Below are 21,121 nucleotides of genomic sequence, written 5' to 3'. Positions count from 1 at the left end.
AGATGATATCTCATTGTGATTTTAATTTGCATTTCTCTGATGATTAGTGACATTGAGCATCTTTTCTTTTTTTTAAGATTTATTCATTATAGAGAGGGGAGAGAGAGAGAGAGAGAGAGAGAGAGAGAGAATGGGGGAGGAGCAGGAAGCATCAACTCCCATATGTGCCTTGACCAGGCAAGCCCAGGGTTTTGAACCGACAACCTCAGCATTTCCAGGTTGACGCTTTATCCACTGCGCCACCACAGGTCAGGCCAGAGCATCTTTTCATATGTTTGTTAGCCTCTAATCTGGTCCTTTGCCCATTTCTTAATTGGATTGTTTGGTTTTTTGGTATTAAGTTTATAAATTCCTTGTAAATTTTGGATATTAAGCCTTTTGATTGGATGGTGGACATTATAAAAGTTTCACTGTTGAATGTATGGATTTTGTTGTCTTTAAAGAGTGTTGAGTTTTGTTTTGATAGTTAAATCACTTACGGAACAGCCTAATGTATATGAATCTTGTACTCTAATTTAGCCCTACTACTAGGGCAAGACTTTTCTTGCACAGGGATACCTGCATATTCAAGGAACTATCTCTATTCTGGGTGGTCATCCCCATGTGAGCTGTGAGAATTATTTTGCTTATAATTCTCTGGTAGTGGTTCTTTCACTAATAGTTATTTTTTGGACTGCTTTGGACTCTCATTCTATATGCAATTTAATATTCAGCCTGCATATTAGGGGGACCCTTATGCAGATTTTAAACTTCTTTCACTGGGTATTTTCCTCCTTTTTGGTACTGTTCTCAGGAAATAGCCCCCAGAGGCCTCCTACACACAAGTCTATTTAGGCTCTCCTCCTCAAAGCCCTGCTCTGTGCCCCTGTTCCAAAAGTGCCTCCCGGTAGAAAGCCAGGGAGAATCGTAGGACTCACCTTTGATTTTTCTTTTCTCAGGGATCACTGTCCAATGCTGCCTGTTGTAAAATGTCTGAACAGTTGCTTCAGATACATTGTCAACTTTCTACTAATTAACAATGGGAGAGCAAGTTCTGTACTAAAAGTCCTTGTATGGCCGGAAAGGGAAGTCCCAGATACTTTTTATAGATGCCATCTCCTGTAATCTCCACAAACCTAGCTAGATATTAGTTAACACCGTTTTACAGAATCGGCTTCTTTATATTAACATGTCCAAGGTTAGACAGCTAGTAAGCATTAGGGAAAATGAACAGATCCTGGTGGTGCAGTTAATGAAGTATTCAGAGAAAGCATAAATGTGGGATTAAGCACAGTGAAGCCCAGCGCTCTGCCTGTGGCTATGTCTTCCCCTCTCTCAGCTCTTGAGCTAAAAATACCCAAGCCATCTCAGGAGACAGCTCTACTTGTCATGTGTTATAACTATATTCAGATTTTAGTACTTTGGTAAAGGGAGAGAGAGGCTCAGGAGAGGAAGAATTGATGGAATTATTGAACCATCCCCCCCCCCAATTTTTTGTACAAAGTTTATTTTCCCATTTCAGAAATAAGAATTTCTAGCTAACAAACTACAAATGTGTCAGGGGTTGGAACAGTTCTATAATGAGGAAATTTGCAGTAGTGGATTTTTTTTTTTGATTCCTTGATTTCTTATTTGGATGACATAACCTCTAGATACTTAGAATCCTCTCACACTGCAGTAAATACAAAAATAAACTTCCCACCAGGCAGTTAGTTATTTGAAAGCTGGAGACCACCCTCATTTTAAACTGCATATGGATTAATATTTAGGACATTCTTTTCTGCCTGAGGCTTGTTTATCAAGTCAGCACAGAGGAGATTTAGAAGTCCTTTGTTAACCATTCCTTCAAAGCCTTTGTTAATTTGCAACAATATTAGTGAATGCTTGTTGCTTCTCCTTTTTTTAGCAATGTTCATTGTAAAAAACCATTGAGAATTCCGGGTCTTAGAAGATAGACTAAGGTAAGACTTTTTATAAAGAAAATAAATCCTTTATTTGGAATATTTAAACTTTGATAGGGAAAAGGATAAAACTAGCATCTTTAAAGGCTTTGCACATGCAAAGAGCTATTGGAGTCCTAGAGACTGATGAAGAAAAGGATTCTTTTTCACCTCATTAACTGAATTGTGTTCTAGTGTAAGGTTTTCCTTTGAGTGTTCCGAGATGCACTTGCCAAAGAAATGAAAATGTATAAAAAGACCCTATTTAAGGAAACTATACTCTTTTACCTCAACTGCAGAAAATTCTACATTCTAATTAACACATTTCATATCTTTTAAGGGCCGGCACTTTCATATACATTATTTCATTTAATCCTCAGAACAATGAGATTATAGAGGAGCAGAGAAGTGAAGTGACTAGTTTGTTTTGTGGTAATTTTCCAGATGATGCTCCCAGCATTTCAGTTCAGATCTTCTTACTTCCAAGGTAGGAATCCAGGTGATTGCATGTATCTTGCAAAGTGAGCAGTAGGCAGGAAAGAGCAGTGGCTGATTCCTAAGCACCAGCCTCACAGCTTCTATTGTCCTTTCCTCTCAATATGTTAGCTATTTTGAAAAGCCTGGACTACCATGTTTATTCACATGCACACTCACAGATCCCTTGAGGTGACACAGTATGAATTTTCCTGCCATGGGGAAGGGACTCTTCTTGACCCTATCTTCATTGAAGTAAGGTAACTTATCTCCTGATCATGGCTAAAGGTATGTTGAAAAAATATTAGTAAATATGGTAAACGCCAGAGCAGGTGGAATTCTGGCTTTCCCAAATACTTCGTTAGTGAGTAGGATAAATAGTACCATAAGGGCAGACGTGCGCCTCAGCACAGATACATGCCAGTGTTCCAGGTCAGTACTGGCCCCTGGCCGTGTTGCCAAGCATTAACTGATGCATCTCCAAACCCCGAGGCAAGGTTGCATAGATGGGAGATCTGGGGGTCTTAAATGGATGGCCCCCAACAGCCAGCTACGTATTATAATATTTCAAACTATGGGTGAGAGTCAGACCCACAGCCTGTTTTTTTTTTTTTTTTGTCTTATATTTGATGTGTTCTATAGTGGTGAGGACATTAATACATTGAGCTTAAGCTTTCTTCACTCTATTGACTTTATTAGTCTACATGCATTTACTTAAAGAGATTACTTTTCTCCTTGTGTTCATAAATCTTTAAAACTAAGGACTTTCCAAAAATCAATTGCATAGGCCTGTTTTCCTTCATTTAGCTTTTTTTTAACTCAAATATATCCATTAGTGACCATAAAATGGTTATATAAAAGTCTAATTAGCTCTTCCTGATTCAGATTCATTCACATTCACCTCTATCATCCAAGTTTTAGATTAACTAAAAGAGTTGAGTCAAAAGAGCATTATGTCGAGGATGAATATGACATTGACTTTGTCTGAAACTACTCTGCAAACTCATTAACCTGTTCATACTGTCTTCCAATGGAAGTGCCTAATGTAGGCTATTATCACTTATCTATACTTTCCAAAGCAGCAGAGAAGAATATTCTTATCATTCCTCAATTATTCAATGTCTTTTTATCATCTAGTTTAAATATTAGAAATTTTGCTTTCTATAGTTTCGTGTAGAGTATTGACTTTACAAATGGATATAGTATGTCACTTTCTGGTAGGTTGATTTGGAGGCAAATCACTTGATTATTAAGATGACCTATATGATGCCTGAATTTACTTTTTAACTTTTAAAGCTTCATACAAATGTGAAGCATCATTATCTCCTTTTCATTCCTCTTCTACAAGCATATTTTTCCTGTAGAAATTACTCAGTATACTCCCCAACCAGAGAATAAAAGGATTTTCGTCATTTTCCTGATTTTCGTTCTTTTAAATCTTTTATGATTTTAGGATTTTTAAGGTCATTAAAAATATAACAACAACAGTGGATGCCTTATTGTTTAGTGAATATAGCAAACCTTCATTTTCCATTCTCTCTGGTAAAGTTTAGCAATTCTATTATGTATATAGCAATTTCAGGATTTGGGAATTCCTTTCTTAGAAAGGAAAATTTCATTGTTTTGGTTCTAGCTTCATCTTTAAAACTTCTGAAACTGTTTTAAATTAGTAGCAAAACTGGGGTTTTCTAAGGTCCCCAGAATAAGGCTGATCAAGGAGCACACATTATGTAAACTGAGGCACACACGGGGAAAAAAAGAAAGGCTGAAAAGTAGAAAAACAAATTATCTGCAATGTTGTCTTCAGTTTTCCTCTCTGGCAGTAATACTTTCAGAATAAAACAGATGTGTAAAACAAACTGTAATAAATGAATACTGAATGACAAATTCTTTTTCTAGGGGTTCATTAATTTTGCTTAAAATTGACTTGAAACACATGTAAGTACACATCAAAGCTGACACATTCACTTTAAAATTTTTAAATGTACTAATTTGTTCTAGAGATATTTATAGCAAGGGACCCTTAGCAATAGGTAAGTTCTTCTGACTCAAGACCTGTCTTAAATAGTTCGGTAATTTATTGTATAATTTGTAGTTTTTGTGTGGGTGTGGTGGTAGTCATTAACATTTAGAAGATATTTTTTCTTAGAGAGTTAAGAGTTACATGTTGGCACATATTTTTGCAATTTTTTGAAAAATAGTCTTGACTTTTCTTTCAGCTTGTTTTTAAAACCCTTCACATGTTATGTCAGCTTCAAAATTAAGATCCCCCAGGAAGCTCAAGGTTGAAACTCAAGGATCTAGAAGTTCTCTGCAAGTCTGTCTGCAAGTCACCCCTGTGGTCTATTCTTAGAGCAGCACCTAAGGGCAATGAAGCTACTGCATTACAGTCACCATGGGGGTGTTGATTAAAATAGATTTCTCTGCCTAGCCCACACCCAGTGAGCAGTGTTTCCGGGGGTGAGGCATGGGAATGTGCCTTTTAAACCAGCTCCCCAAGAGACTGCCTACTAAGTTCCCAGACCTACTACTGCCTTTTGGTATTGGCCAGAGGCTTTGTCTTGGAGCATCTTTCCCTAAATTTCAGGGAAGTGTTTTGGTCCTCAAAAATATCGTTGAGAGGGGCTTGAGTTGACCCAGAATGAATGCATTCAGTTCATTTGTCAGCCTGTAAGTCCAGGTCCTTCAAATCTATAGATATTGCCTCTCAATTGGGCAGTTAATAATTCTCTTCTCTGGTTTCCAGGTATTTAGGGGCACATTGATTTGTTAATGATTAAGGGGGTAGAGGTCCCCCTCCTTTAAGGAAGGTAAGGGCAGAACATACTTAAACAATTGTTGGGCTTTGTTATAATACCTTTGTTATTCAATGATACAGTCTTGTTAAATTTCCATCTATTTGTTAAGAACAAAATAGATCTCTTGCTTGAATGACATATATTGGAAAAGATGTTCTTGATGTCTGTGCAAAGAATTCAGGAATTTGTGAACTTGAATGGGAAGTAATTTTACATTTATTTTCACTGACCCTGTCAAACAGTGGTTGCGGTGCCAATTCAACACCAGCAGAGATCCCCAGTTTGGGGTGTGGTAAAAAAGGAAACTTGATCCAGTGCAAACAGCTCAACAGTGTTACAGCTCAATATTGAAACAGTACGCTGTGGAATGATGTGGCTATAAGGTAGCCCTGGGCTGAAGTAGTCCTGGAGCAAGGCCCCTCTCCAGCTAGACAGCTCTACTCTGCCTGCTCTTCTCCACTCTGGTCCAGCAGGATGTCTTTGGTGTTTTGTCTGTAGTGTTTCAGCTCCAGCTGGGAAAACACTGTCTTCCATAGAAAGGGAAGTGCACTCCCTGAGCCAGCTGGAAGCTGACTTATACTGAGAGAAGTCCCCACCCCTAGCTCCTGATTGGCCCATCTTCATGCAAATGAGAACTCCAAATCCTCACAGTTTGATTAGTCCAAAAAGCACTGTCCTAATTGGTCAGTGAAAATGTTAATGGAGCTATGTCTACACAGCTTTGATTGGACAGGGAAAGTCTTAGCTCTGTTGGTTGAAATGATTTCAGGAACACCTTTATAAGGGTTAGCTAGGTGACAGGAACACAGCACAGGCAGGCAGTTTAGTTCAGGCTTCTCCCTAAAGGATGGCTTACATAAGAGGCTTATGTTTAGAAACAGCTTCTAGACTCTGTTTTTAAATTTGAGCTTAGGCCTGACCTGTGGTGGTGCTGTGGATAGAGCATTGACCTGGAGTGCTGAGGTTGCTGGTTCAAAACCCTGGGCTTGCCTGGTCAAGGCACATACAACAAGCAAGCAATGAACAACTAAAGTGAAGCAACTATGAATTGATACTTCTTGTCTCCCCACCACCACCCTTGGTTCTCCCTGTGAAATCAATAAATATTTTTAATAAACAGCCCTTTTAGGCATCAGGAGTCCTTCTTGGTGTAGGTAATCTTCTTTCTCAGGGTCCATACCCGTATTTGAAATTTAGCATTTTCCTCAATTATGAAGGTAGTCAACAAGCCACAGTAATTATAATTAGTATAAGCTCGCCCTGTGATTCTATTACCAAAAGAAAGCACAGGTCTTTTCATACCATACTGTTTGTTGTTGTAGCCATCTCAAAATATTGTATCACTACTTTAAATTTATAGTAGATATTAGACCAACTACAAAAACTTGTTATATAAATCTTAGGGTGTATCATCTTTTAGAGTTATTTTGATAACTAGATTCTCAGTATAATTGATTTCTGTTTAAAGCTATGTATTTTACTTTATGCATTTACATTCTTCTGAGAAGGCATCCATTAGCTTCACTAAACTGTCAAAGGGAATCAGATACAAATAAAATGGATGAGAACACTTAGCTCTCGTTTAGGATCATTTTGTCCTAAACTAGTGGTCAGCAAACTGCAGCTTGTGAGCCACATGAGGCTCTTTGGCCCCTTGAGTGTGGCTCTTTGGCCAGCTTAGGAGTACCCTAATTAAGTTAATAACAATGCACCTACCTATATAGTTTAAGTTTAAAAAATTTGGCTCTCAAAAGAAATTTCAGTCATTGTACTGTTGATATTTGGCTCTGTTGGCTAATGAGTTTGCCGACCACTGTCCTAAACCATCATTTTTTGTTGTTGAGATATTTCTCTTAACTATTTTTCCTATTCTTATAATCATCTTACCATTCTTTTTTTTTTTTTTTTAACTGTAGCTGACTCCACTGGAACCCATTCTCTGTACACAACATACAAAGACTATGAAATCATGTTCCATGTTTCTACCATGCTGCCATACACACCTAACAACAAGCAACAGGTAAGAGAGATCTTTGTGTTATCTGTGTTTCTTCACCCTTGTTTCATTTCCCCCAGGACCCTAAGTGGCAAGTTTGTAAAATCTTAAACCAGCATTTTTTGTTGCACCTGTCGCAGCAGCAGGAAACTGTACTGTTGTAGAAGTAAGGAATAGCAAATGAGCTGAAAACAAATGAGGAGACACAAATTCTAGGTGAACAGCCGGTGGATGGCTTTGTGAATTAATTGTTTGCTCTTCACCCATGGGGTTTGAGGTTTTCATGAAATCTGAAGAGAACAAGTTGAAATCTATGGTGTTTAGATGACTGTTGTTAGTATTGCAAATAACGTATATGAGTGGGTGAAGTTTCAGCTTAAGAGGCCAATTTACAAAGCAGGAAAGTATTGATGTTTCATTTCCTTCTGCCAAGGAGGTTTGGTATATGAATATGGAGAAAAAGAATAAGTGGCCATGGGCCTGACCAGACAGTGGCTCAGTGGATGGAGCAGACTGGGATGCAGAGCACCCCAGTTTTTGAGGCCCCTGGGGTCGCTGGCTTGGGTGCAGCCTCATCTGGTTTGAGTGCGGGCTCACCAGCTGAGTGCAGTCGTTGGCTTGAATGTGGGATCATGGACATGACCCCGTGGTCACTATCTTGAGCCCAGGGTCGCTGGCTTGAGCAGGGGATCACTTGCTCTGCTGTAGCCCTGTGGTCAGGGCACATATGAGAGAGCAGTCAATGAACAACTAAGGAGCTGCAATGAAGAATTGATACTTATCATCTCTCTCCCTTCCTGTCTGTCTGTCTCTATCTGTACCTCTCTCTGTCTCTTTCACAAAAAAGTATGTGTGCGTGTGTGGGTGTGTGTGTCCGTGGGATCTCTGAAAAATGCTCTTTCTTAACATGCTTGTCAGGAGATAGCAAGGAACATAAATAACAATTATATTTATGTATATCATACACAGAATTTCTTTGTAAAACATCTAGAAAGCACAATGCCTATTACTAAAATGTAGCCACTGAGAAACTACAGTGCAGAAACTAAGAAGTGACAGATTGTTACGGAGCAAAATGGAGGCTGGCAGCATTGTTTTAGAGTGTATGGAAGTTGTTTTGAAAACATCCTTCAAAATAAAGGATTACCAAACTGAAGAACCAGAACTACTCTCCTTTCAATAGCTATTATAAACATAAGCATGCCAGCATTACTTCTGACCCTGAAATGGCTATGGATTTTGTTATTGTCAATTATACTAACAGAACACAGGCCTGCTGCAGAATGAATCATATCCTCTTTCATAGACTTGAACCAAACACAGATATAATCTAACATTCCATCACTTTATGTTTAAGTCACAAATATAGGTAAGAAAGTTTTGCCTCTTATGATTACCAAAGTAATCAGAAATAGGAAGCAAAGCAATAAGTCAGCTATAACTTGAAATAAACTGATTTTTCTGACTAATTCCCTGATCTGGAATTTGTTGACAACTTGTTTCATGCAAATTCCATGTTCCTAGATAACTCTGAGAGGAACATCATGCTAAGAAAAATATACTAATTCTGACCAGTCAGTAGACCCAGAATTTAATACCATTAATAAATGATCTTTAAAGGAGAGATAAAAGCTGATTCTACCTAATTAGTCAGTGGGGTATGGTTGTTCCGCTTATTCACTTATTTATGCACTCATTGGCTGACTCCTGTATGTGCCCTGACTGAGGATTGAACCCCACCCCACCCCACACACACACACACAACCTTGGCATAACTGGATGATGCTCTAACCACCTGAGCTACCTTGCCAGGGCTAATTACTTGTTTATTTATAACTAAATGAGTTGAAATTCTGAGCAGAGTGAGTTGCCATTTAAATGGACAGCTAGCTAAATTATTTAATTTTGGAGTACAATCAAGGCAAAAGTATTATGTTCCTAAATCAAAATGAAAGAGTAATTGGTACAGTTATGTATTAAGAAATTTTAATTTTCTAGCTGAAGAATTTATTTCATCTATATAGATTACTTTATGCTTGGGGTAAAAAATACCAGAAAGAATGTATCTTCTTAAATCCTTTTAAGGAATTTGTCTATAAATATTTTTGTTATATTTAATGTGAGATGGATTAGATAGATTTATTTCTACTTGAGTCCTTTCTTATGACATTGTAAAGCCAGCAGCTGTGGCCACCATCACAGCCGCCTGGCCCGTGCAGGTTTAGGTTCGCATTTAATACGGACAGATAGTAAAGAAACAATTGCACCAAGAACTGGTGGGCCATTTTCCTTTATTCCTGCTCTCAACCAGCCAGCGAGAAAATACACGCAGCAGGAAAACACTTCCCTTTCCATTCAGGGCTCCCAAAGCCACTGACTTTCTCCTTTTTGGCTAGAAGCAAAGACCCTCACCAGTCCCATTCACCTCTGTTCCCCAACTCCTTCTGCACAAACTGGCTTCTCCTTCAGCATTCTACCATTTTGGCTGGCTCCTCTCCTCCACGTGACCTCTCTGCCCTGCTACAACATGGGCTCCTCCTCTCTCTACAAGAAATGGCCTCCTAGCTCCTCCTTTTAAAACTTCTCCGTGGGAAAGCCCCTTCTCAGCACACATTAGCATAACCAAGCCCCTTCCCAAGCATGAAGGTAATTAATATTATCACCTAGGCGATGGCCATCCACGTGGGCAGTACCATCTTAAATGAAGTGAGCATAAAATAACATCTTCCCAACAGACATTAATATTACTTATCAAACTGTGTTTTTTTGTTTTTTTGTTTGTTTTTTGTATTTTTCTGAAGCTGGAAACGGGGAGGCAGTCAGACAGACTCCCACATGTGCCCGACCGGGATCCACCTGGCATGCCCACCAGGGGGCGATGCTCTGCCCATCCTGGGTGTCGCTCTGTTGCGACCAGAGCCACTCAAGCGCCTGGGGCAGAGGCCAAGGAGCCATCCCCAGCGCCCGGGCCATCTTTTGCTCCAATGGAGCCTCGGCTGCGGGAGAGCAAGAGAGAGACAGAGAGAAAGGAGAGGGGGAGGGGTGGAGAAGCAGATGGGCGCCTCTCCTGTGTGCCCTGGCCGGGAATCAAACCCGGGACTTCTGCACGCCAGGCCAATGCTCTACCACTGAGCCAACTGGCCAGGGCCTCAAACTGTGTTTTGCAGAAAGAATGTATCAAAAAGACAGTGACTTTATGTATGCAGGAATAACGTAATACACAAATTATATGTGTTTTTGGTATGTCTGTGATCCTGCATATATAAGTCATCTTTAATAATGGGTATATTCTATATAGCAATCAATACAGACCAGCCTTTATTTCTGTAACATTTGATAATATATCCTGTTTATAATGAAGTAAATGGACTCATTAGTAGATAATTTGGGACACTTTAAAATTCCTAAGATCAAAAGTACATTTCCTGAGCCTTCTAACTCCCAATTCTCAACCCTAATCTAAAAGGCCATTGTTTCCCCCAGCTGGCAGCCAATACTAGACCATTGATTTTACTGGTATGTAGTTTATGTAAGTTAAAGTCACTGGAGAATTTTGTAAAAGTTCTATAAATGCAAGTTTGTGTCTAATGGTGGGTAGAGTAGACAAAAATCATGTTATTTTCCTTCTTTTAAAGGCCTCAATGTAATAGACAGGAGAAATACAAAATTTGTTTAATTTTTTTCCCACTATTGAATTAAACTCTCTAATAAGTCCCTCTTGGAAAGGCAGCAGCCTAGGATGATCCGGATGCCAGAACTTGAAAGCTGCCTTTTCCCAAACAACATATAATGTGAAACAGAAGGTGGTCTTAAGTAGCTTTCACTATAATTAAAGAAGCTCTTGAAACTTGAAATTGAACCTGCTTTTAAATTGTTGCAACATTTTGAAATATTAATTTCTACACTCCCAGCTTGTGACACAAAAAGTGTATCAGAAAACACCTTAGCCACATTTCTTTAATGAAGCTACTTACACCAGACCATAAATTGTGTTGTAATTACTTTCTGCCATTCTCATCTCTAAAAAATTTTCCCTATGGCAAGTTCCTTTCTTATATGAAAATGGAACAAAACTGTTGTTATGGAAACTAAGGATTTAGAGAGGCTGGGACTTAGCATAATATGCCAGATATTGGATAGATCTGTTTGAATGGACTATATATGTTATGCAAATTTCAGAATATTCATTTCCATATTCTTCCTTGGTGAGAATGAGACAGGCTAAAATAGTGACAATAACTGTGGATTATGTACGCTAATAAGTACTGATTAATGTTTTCAATACTGTTACATAGGGAACTGAGGAGGAAAAAGCAAAGGGTTGTCATTCATGTTGTTTATTTTTTCTTTATAGCTCCTACGGAAACGGCACATTGGAAATGATATTGTTACAATTGTTTTCCAAGAGCCTGGAGCACAGCCATTCAGCCCGAAAAACATCCGATCCCACTTTCAGCACGTTTTTGTCATCGTCAGGGTTCACAGCCCCTGCACGGACAGTGTCTGTTACAGGTATTGGTGCAGCCGCAGTGGCTGGGTGTGCTTTGGCTGGGTCACACCGAGGGCACCACCTAGCTCTGCTTTCTTAAGGGGCCGTGGGAAGTCTATTACTATTTATTTTTTTTGTCTTTAACCTGTGCCTGTGGATGGTTAAATTCACACGATGACGTAACCTGATGGCATTGACATTCCCCAGACATGTTGGTTAGACGCCTGCCGTTTCCATTTGCACCTCCTCCTTAGGTGGTATCCTTCCTCCATGCCATCTGGTCACCAGCTAATTACTCATACTGCTAATTATATTTTGCTGTTGGCATGGCAAGAACAGAGAAGAATGATCCTAGTAAGCAGGGAAGAGGGGTTTGTTTTTCCTAAATATTTAAAAAGCCCAAACTCTTGCTTAGAACTGATTCACGCTAACATCTCTGATTACAGTCTTAGAGGCATTGCTGTGCTTTATTCAGCATTTGGTGGAATTGTTTCAGTGTCCCTCGTTGAGCTGGTCTCGTGAAGTCTCGGGATTCAGGCATCTAGCTGTGAAGGCCTATGCAAGAACGTGGGAGGGGTTTGTCGTTGGGGACAAGATGCTGGGTTGAGAGGGGCGTGGTGCCAAGAAGATGTGTAAGGATGTTCTAGCCTTAGCAAGATGTTTCCAACATGATTCTGTCTTTTCAAAATGTGAAATTCTATCATATCTTTCAATCCTGAAAATTTGGAATATGAGGCTTTGTTAATATTTATTTTTGAATTAAACAGCCACCTGTGCAAAAAGTGGCCAACACAGCCTGGTAATTGGATTATTGTGAGAGCCACAACTGTCTAGTTCTAAGTGTAATGCAAGATAATTATAGGCATAGAGCAAGCAAGTTCAGGGAACAAAGTACTTTGGACTACTTCTGACGGCCACCATGCTTGCACATCCCGCAGTAACTACATGTGTCGAGCTGTTATAAGCCAGCCCCGCACTATTCTAGGCGCTTTTCATGGATTCCCTCATTTAGAAAAACCTGTGAGGTAGGTACTCTTTTCACCTTCATTTTCCGATGAAGGAACTTGAGTACACAGGGAGGGGTACCTTGCCTGAGGTCAGCTGGTCCTGGGCAGAGCTGAGAGTCACATGCATTGAGTCTGATTCTAGAGCCCAGCCCCTTAATGCCTCCCTCACATGCGATGTGAAGCCGAGGTCTTTGCTGCCCCTGCCGCTGACATACCAGCTATTCCAGAAATTTTTGGATGCCAAATTTATGTGAAAATCCAAAACCAGGGAGGTCTGTGGTGCCCTCTAGGCTCAGGGGTGGAAATGCATATAGAGGGGACCTAGATCTCTTCTCAAGAATATGGCCTCTGAAAGCTGCTAGGTGTGGAGTAAAGGTCGGACATTTAACAATAATTGGGATGGATACTGTTTGCATTTAGAAAATATCCTAAACCCATAAAACATGCTATGTGCTGGATTCATGCACAGGACTTCATGCTACTTTGTAGACAGAAGCTGAACCCTTTTGAATGGTTACTACTAGGAAGTTTGGGAGTGGGAAACTATGTAGGTTCATTTAAGGAGGGATTCGTCTTTAAAAGCCTTTGTCTAAATAAAGTGCTATGCAATAGAAATATAATGCAAGCCACATGTTAATTCTATTAATTTTTATGTATTTTAAAGTAACAATAAGTAGTTGAAATTTTAATGATATATGTTTTTGATCCAATAATATATTTTATTTACCTGCTAATATCCAACTATTATTTCAACAAGTAAATTTTCAATTTTAAAATTATTGAGACATTTTACAAGTTTTTGGATGAAGACTTTGAAATCTAGGGTGCATTTCAGACTTACTTCTAATCTCAGGATGCTCAATTTTCATTGGAAATAATCTGTATTTAGATTTCATAAAATTTGCAATTGGAAATGTAGATTCATATACTCAGATTTTTCTAAACATACTTTTAAAAAGCTTTCAGGTAACTGAGTCGAGTGTAAGCTTTTAGAATTTAATGTAATTGAACACCCCTTGGTCACACTAGCCACATTTGGAGTACTTAGTATCCACATGTGGCCAGTGCTAGTCTAAATAGACTGATAAGGAGGGAAGGTATCTTCGCTTTCTTCACAGTATTTGGCTCAATGAGGAGGTGACACCTGTTTTTTTCTTTTCAAGGCTGCATCTCCCACCTCCATCCTGATAATCATGATTTTTTTTCTATCTTTAATTTTCTGCCTGGAGAGCCCATCTTAACCCCACCACGTGATGCTGGAGCCTACTTGTGATACATAAGCTAGTCTAGAACTTCCTAGTTGCCAAGCTTGTTGGAAGGCCCAATTCACTGCTTATAAACTGAATGCTGCCCCTTTGTAAATCCAGAACAACATATCAGTTTGTAACATCACCAAAGGAAATCACAAAAAACTAAAGTAGTGATCTTTTCCTAGGGTAGCCTTTGAGTACAGTAATTTTTCTCAGTCTTTCACCAACTGAGGTAAGCTTGTTTCCTAGGGTATGTGGCAAGATCAGAAGAAGTTTAAAGGCCCAGAATAAATAGGGCTCCTCTCTTACAGTCTTAATGCTGGAGGAAAGGGGTATAAAGTAGTTTATTTTTGCCTGGCCAAACAGTGGCGCACTGGATAGAGCACCAGCCTGGGACGCTAAGGCCCCAGGTTCAAAACCCCGAGGCCACCAGCTTGAGCCCAAAGGTCTTTGGCTTGAAGCCCAAAATTACTGGCCCCCTGGTCAATGAACAGCTAAGGTGCCACAACAAGTTGATGCTTCTCCTCTCCTTTCCCGTCTGCCTCTCTCTCTTTCACACACACACACACACACACACACACACACACATTTTCTCATGAAAAGTATTATGAAGTAGAATGGAAAGTTTGTATCAATTTTAAGATAAAGCATGGGTCTTTGAAAGTTTGTGTCAATTTTAAGATAAAGCATGAGTCTTTGAAAGTTTGTATCAATTTTAAGATAAAGCATGGGTCTTCAAAGAATTTTTATACCTGTGAGTTTTCCTCATGCCCTAGCCTCTCCACATACTCCTAGGGATATGAATTTACAGGCCTCTTTCATTAGGAGTACTTTGGTTGAAAAGTTTAGTGATACATTGATATGTACTAATTTTATTTAATTTTATGTATGCTCATATTTAATTTTATTAAATTTTATGTATTTAAATATCCCTAAGTGATATAAAGTAATTGAAATGCTTTTTGTCATTTAAAGCCTCTTGTTCCCAACTTTCTGCACTGTGAACACTCATATTTTTTACTGACATCTACTTGGAGCCTGCACTGAGGAAAGTACAGGAAGTTGTTTTCTCAAAGGAGCTTATTGTTTTAATTGTGTAGAGAAGTGTGTGGTCATTATAGACCAAAATCATAAGTAATGTTTAATGAGAAAATGAGATTTAGTGTATGGTTCAAAGCACAGATGGATGGAATTCAGTGGGAAAAAGAAATAATTCTAGGAGTGGCCAGCGGTATATCCAGAAGTGTAGTTACAGGAAGGTGGAAAGGACAGTAAGAAGACTACACTGTAGGAAAACTCACTGGCCAGTGGAGGCCCTGCGAGTCCTAGGCTATCAAATAACACTGTACAACAGGAATAGAATTTTAGGACACTTTACCCTATGTCACCATACAAGGTAATCTCAAAAAGATAAATTTGAAGCTTATTATTGTTATTCCATTATTTTTCACCAGTTCTTGACTCCTTTGTCATATACATGCTTTGCATTATTCTGGGCCCTGGGATGCAACAGGAGAACCAGAGAGAAAAATTCAAGTAGATATGGAAATGAGGCCCTAATAGGTATTCTATCTCCCTGGAAAGTTCACGTAGGAAAAACTGACTAATTCAGACTAATTCCGGAGGCCAGTTGAGTACTAGACAGAGCTAAGAACTAAGAAAGAATCACTAAGTCTGTGTACTAAAGGTTATGCACATATCTGAGAAGAGAGCCCTCCGGTCTCTATTATTTTATTTGTATCATTACAATGAGCTTAATTGTCTGGTCCCAGTTATGGAGCAGATTAGAAGCCACAAATCAAAAAGAGAAAGGAGCCATTTAGTGGCTAGGATGTACTGAAAACATCAGTAAGTGATTGTTAAGGGAGATGCAGCAGAAAGATTCATATCAAGACTACAAATGCAGTAAGCACTGCAGTCTGGGGGCATTTGGTTTGAAAACAAACAACCAAATATACTTCCTTCACCCCTGAGGGCCTCACTTTGCAAAAACAGTGCAAACTTTTTTTCACTATTTTTAAACAACTAACGAATTAATGAGTCTAGGCATTAATCATGAAAGACTATTGCAGATATCACCAAAAGAGAAAAGTGTGTCTTGAATAATGAATGAACACAGCTCTGTGAATAAATTAGTCCTATCCCCACCCTACCCCCAAAATTGAATCTGAGTCTGATCAAACCTCCAGAGAAGCCAAGACACAGGAAATATAAAAGACAGAGTGTGGGCCCTGGCCGGTTGGCTCAGCAGTAGTGCGTTGGCCTGGCGTGCGGGGGACCAGGGTTTGATTCCCGGCCAGGGCACATTGGAGAAGCGCCCATTTGCTTCTCCACCCCCCCCCCCTCCTTCCTCTCTGTCTCTCTCTTCCCCTTCAGCAGCCAAGGCTCCATTGGAGCAAAGATGGCCCGGGCGCTGGGGATGGCTCCCTGGCCTCAGCTCCAGGTGCTAGAGTGGCTCTGGTCACGGCAGAGCGACGCCCCCTGGTGGGTGTGCCGGGTGGATCCCGGTTGGGTGCATGCAGGAGTCTGTCTGACTGTCTCTCCCCGTTTCCAGCTTCAGAAGATTAAAAAAAAAAAAAAAAAAAAAAAAGACAGTGTGTTTGTCTTCAGCAAAATTCAGACTTTGGACAACTCTGTAACAAACAGCCTAATTTCTTCAAAAAATAAGTTGCAAGGAACAAAAGGGAAAGTGAGAGAAGTAGAGGAGAATAAACAACGTTTAAAAATTTAAGATAAAAATTAATTGCAATGTGTGGGCTTTATTTGGATCAAATTGAGACAAAAAAAGGTAATTAATAAATCTTAGAATGTCTTTAACCAGCTATTTTTAACCTTTTTCATCTCATGGCACGTATAAACTATTGCTAAAATTCTGCAGTACACCAAAATATATATTTTTGCCAATCTGAAAGAAAAAATATATAGTTTTGATTCACACCAGACAGCCGTTGTTGTGTTGGCTGGTGCCATTTTTTTAATCTCACAATCTAAAGGGAAAGAAGTCAGTGCCCCTGGCTAAATAGTCAGGCATTGCATGTTTTAAATATTCTTGTGGCACACCGGTGTGCCAAGACACATCAGTTGAAAATCGCTGTCTTAAACAGTTGAAATTTGGAACATTGACTTGTTATTTCATAAAATTAAAGAATTACTCAATTTAGAACTAGTGTAATAATAAGTTTATAATAATAATCTGTCTTTGAAATGTTAAATTATAGTCAGTTCCTATGTTTAGGATGGTAGAAATATATGTTACTCTTAAAAGATTTCTATATTCAGTGGTCAAAATGTAGTACATGTTGAAAGGAGTTAGTATGATATATCCCCAAAAGCACTTGGACTAAGACCAGATTGTTAAACCTCTCAGATCTTAATTTTCCTTCCTGTTCAGTGGAAGGTTGTTTGACATCTACTGAAGATCCCATAACAAGTATCTCATATGTAGGCGGGGAGTATGGAATGTGCACATTAAATGCCCATGCCCTTTTTCTTTTCTTCTCTTGAATAAAAAGTATGCAAACTTCAACTAGTGGGAAAAACCAAAGTGGGACAAGTGTTTGATATTTCTTTCAGAAAGTCTATTCCAATCTATAATTCATTCACATTCCTATTGTCCAATATAGATTAACTTGTTAAGACAAAGATCTGAACATGTCACTCTTCATGCATACCTAAACCATTTAGGGAAAAAAAGTTCAGACTGCCTAGCAAAGCCTACAGCATGGAATCCTTTGGGTCTGGCCTCTCCTTCACCTCCCCCAGCACTTCTACTAATCCTCTCCTCACCCCTATCTCATTCTTGAGACATTTGGAGCTACTTTCAGCTCTGAGAACATCACTGTACTCTCCCCTCCTCTTTGCCTATGCTGCTAACTGGGCATGTGCCTCTCCTCACACACAGCCCTACCCTCCTTCACTAATGAATTCCTGCTTTTCTTTTCTCTGGAGGGCTCCCCTTACCTCCCCAGGACTAGCTCAGGTGCCTTTCCTAAGTGTTTCCTGTAGCACCTCACATCTCCCCCGGGGAGCATGCAAACTACTGAATGTAGCTCCCACCAGACTTTGAGCTTCTGGAGGGCTGAGCCTGTGTCATGTCATCATTGATTCTCAACATTAACATAGTACCTAGTGTATAGCTGGTGTTCAGTGAGTGCTGGCAAATGAATGTTAGGAGAATTTGAAAGCCCCCAGGGAGGGAATGGTGGGCACACATTTGCTCTGTCACTGATCTTTTCTGTCCTTTACCCAGCTCTGCTTTCTCAGAAAGCTCACCAAGCTGGAAATATGTTTCAGGCTCCAAGAAGGGGAAACTTACTTATATGGGTTTGATGCTAAATCCCCTTCCTTTTAAATTTTGAGCTAGGCATTATTTACTGCTGTTCCCATCATGTTTCAGAAGTTTAGCTGTCATTCTTCTCATTTTTTTTCCATTGAGCCTTCCATGCAGAGGTCTCTGTACATTCCCATGCATCACCCTGAAATTGTCTCTGGGCATCAAGCACTGCTACTTCATCCGAAGTCTGTGATATCAGCAAATGTTACAAGGTCCAGACCCACTAACAAACAGCTTTAGGGTGTTCTTTTTGGCCATGTGACTCTTATGGATGGTCCCTTTTGCAAGTACCTCCAGAGCGAGAGGTTTAAAAATGTTCTTTCAGAGGAAATAGTGTGGTCTTGTCATAAAGCAAGCTGTCAGCTGTCTCGAAGCTCAGATTCCAGTCCTGGATCTAACAAGCTCTGGGCAAATCATCTTACTTCTCTGAGTCTGTTTCCTGGACAAGTGAAGAATTTGTACCAGCTGTTCAAAGGCAGGTTCAAGGATATGTCAAATGACCGATTAAGATGTAGAACATCTTCCTGGTCCCTCAATTGTTACTCCAAGATTTTGGAGACAGAACATATTTTGTGTTAGAAGGAACACAAATATTCTTCAGTAGAATGCAAAATCAAGACAAATTTCAAAATGAAACTCAAGATTTCATTGGCAGAGTTTGAGAAACACTAAGTTTTCCAAGTTTCCTTTCCTTCCGTTGCTCACTTGCCACCACTGTTTCAGCTTCTGAGCTCTGTCCTCTATAACCCTCTTCAGTAGAACACCCCAGTCCTCCACAGTTCCGAGGAAGTAAGGCATGGCTATAATTCTAAATAATGTGACAGTGTGGTGGATAAATCGTTGACCTAGAACGCCGAGGAGGTCTCTGGCCCAAAAACCTGGCTTGCCCGGTCAAGGCACATATGAGAAGCAACTCTGAGTTGATGCTTCCAGCTCCTCCAGCTCTCCTCTCCTCTTCTCTCTCTCTCTCTCTCTCTCTCTCTCTCTCTCTCTCTCCCTCTCTCTCTTCAGAGGCCGGTCCTGAATCAATAAATATAATCTTAAATTATTTTTAAAAAAGAATGCATAATTTCTAAGGAGATACAATATTGCATACAAGGCAAACATAGGAGTGCCCTTTGGAAGCTGCTTTTTAAAATAGCAAGAACCATTTATAATTAATACATTGTAAGTATCTATATATAGCAAACTGAAATTCTAGAAAGGTTTCTTATAGAGGCAGAAATATTCTTTCTACTTAGCTTTAGGCAGACTTATAAATAAGAGTTCCAAATTTGTGACATATAACTTAATGAGCTTTTAACCTTGTAGAAAACCCTGAAAGTTAGATTTACTCAAAACAAACCCCTTTATTTGAAAAGAGCATTCTAGGGTTTCATCTTCTTCATCTTCTGCAGTGAGGACTCTGCTTCTAATAATGTAAAGCTGATTTTAGTGTCTGTCATTTACCTTCCGACCATGGTGAATCAGTGATAATTATAGGTCAAGGATTCAGTTATTTTCCTCATAGTTCATTCTAGAGGCTGCTAATTATTAGTGGGCTTTCAGTATATGTTTGTCTAAAGTTCTATCAGTTAATAAACAGGTCTGTAGAAATCTAGTGAGTTTAAGGGGCAAGTGGATGGATGGTGCTTGTGTTTATACCCCCTGCTAAGCACTTTCCTCTCCTTATTTAAATAAAATCACAGCTGCTGCTTGAGAAAAAAAAAATGATTTGAAGTGAAATTAGCAGGAAAAGAAATCGCCAATTTAAAAATGAAAATGTAAAATATTTCTGGAGCCTTACAGGATTCCTCTTAGAAAAGCCAGCAAATCTCAATTTTAGTATTTTTTGCTTGACTTAAAAAAATGTGATCAAATTTAAATTATACAGCTGTCAGTATTCAAGCCAGAGAGTTCATAATAGACAAGAAAAATTGCCTCTCTAACACTGGTGTAATTAGGCTATAATACACATGGAGGTTTCTGTGAATTCTCTTCTCTAGTTGGAAAATGGAGTGTTGCTTGCTACCTTTCTTTGTTGTGATGAACTAGGTAATCTTTTAATAAATAAATTTCTGAAAAGCAACAAATAGGCCATCCATGGCACCTTCTGACAAAATATATAATTTGTACCCTGAGGTTGCTATTTTTAATTTATTGTTTTTATAAGAAGTAATCTTTTTTTGAAAAGCAAAGCCAAATATATAAATATATAAAGATAAAAAATAAAACAGAGCTCTTCAATTTAATTTGAGAGATAAATGCTCTCTGATTATGTTCTTTCCGTTCTGGGAGTTCAGATGAAATAGATTTTGTAGCACTTTTCTAATACTTAGTACAATTGCATAATGGATTCACTTTTAAATAATTTAGGTAATTTGAAAAGAGATGTTTGATCTGTTAGAATCATCATTTCCAGCCTTCTCAAACTTTGCTGTGGTCCTAAAAAATATGATATAAAACACATAACTTCTTTGTTTTTGTTCACCTCTGTTGAGATTAAAAATAATAGGTGATTACAGATGCTCATATGGTCCTTTTGTTAGGTCCAATTTTAGCAATATACAGAAGTGTAGAACAAGCTTTCTTAAATCAATCTTGCTTAAAGGAAGAGGAAAAAGAAAATATGTTTCTCACAACAAATTGTCAAACACCAAAAACAGAGAATGTGGACCAAAGAATAGCTCAGTTTAAAAAATAAGATTTTAAAGCGCTGTTGCTATTACTATAAAGATCAGTCATTTTAATACCCTACTGAAATGTCAATTTTTATTTTTAAATTATGCTTTTAGTTTGGTTGAATAATGCCTGACACAAAGAACAACTAATGTTTTTTTTTGTTAGAAGGAATTTTTAATCCATCTCTCTTATGT

General features: G+C 38.9%; 1 protein-coding gene across 8 annotated transcripts in view; it reads left to right on the top strand.

The window, feature by feature from the left end:
• Positions 1-21,121, top strand: part of SIPA1L1 (signal induced proliferation associated 1 like 1) — a 372,985-nt gene that overhangs the window by 264,454 nt on the left and 87,410 nt on the right. For all 8 annotated transcript variants that reach the window (XM_066344442.1, XM_066344440.1, XM_066344435.1 and 5 more), the window contains 2 exons: positions 7,108-7,211; positions 11,542-11,699. In XM_066344442.1, the coding sequence (XP_066200539.1) occupies positions 7,108-7,211; positions 11,542-11,699 (262 nt within the window). The remainder of the gene's footprint in view (positions 1-7,107; positions 7,212-11,541; positions 11,700-21,121) is intronic.

Source organism: Saccopteryx leptura, chromosome 6 (assembly GCF_036850995.1).
Source record: "Saccopteryx leptura isolate mSacLep1 chromosome 6, mSacLep1_pri_phased_curated, whole genome shotgun sequence".
NCBI lineage: Eukaryota > Metazoa > Chordata > Mammalia > Chiroptera > Emballonuridae > Saccopteryx > Saccopteryx leptura.
This window is presented reverse-complemented; position numbering and strand designations above follow the sequence as displayed.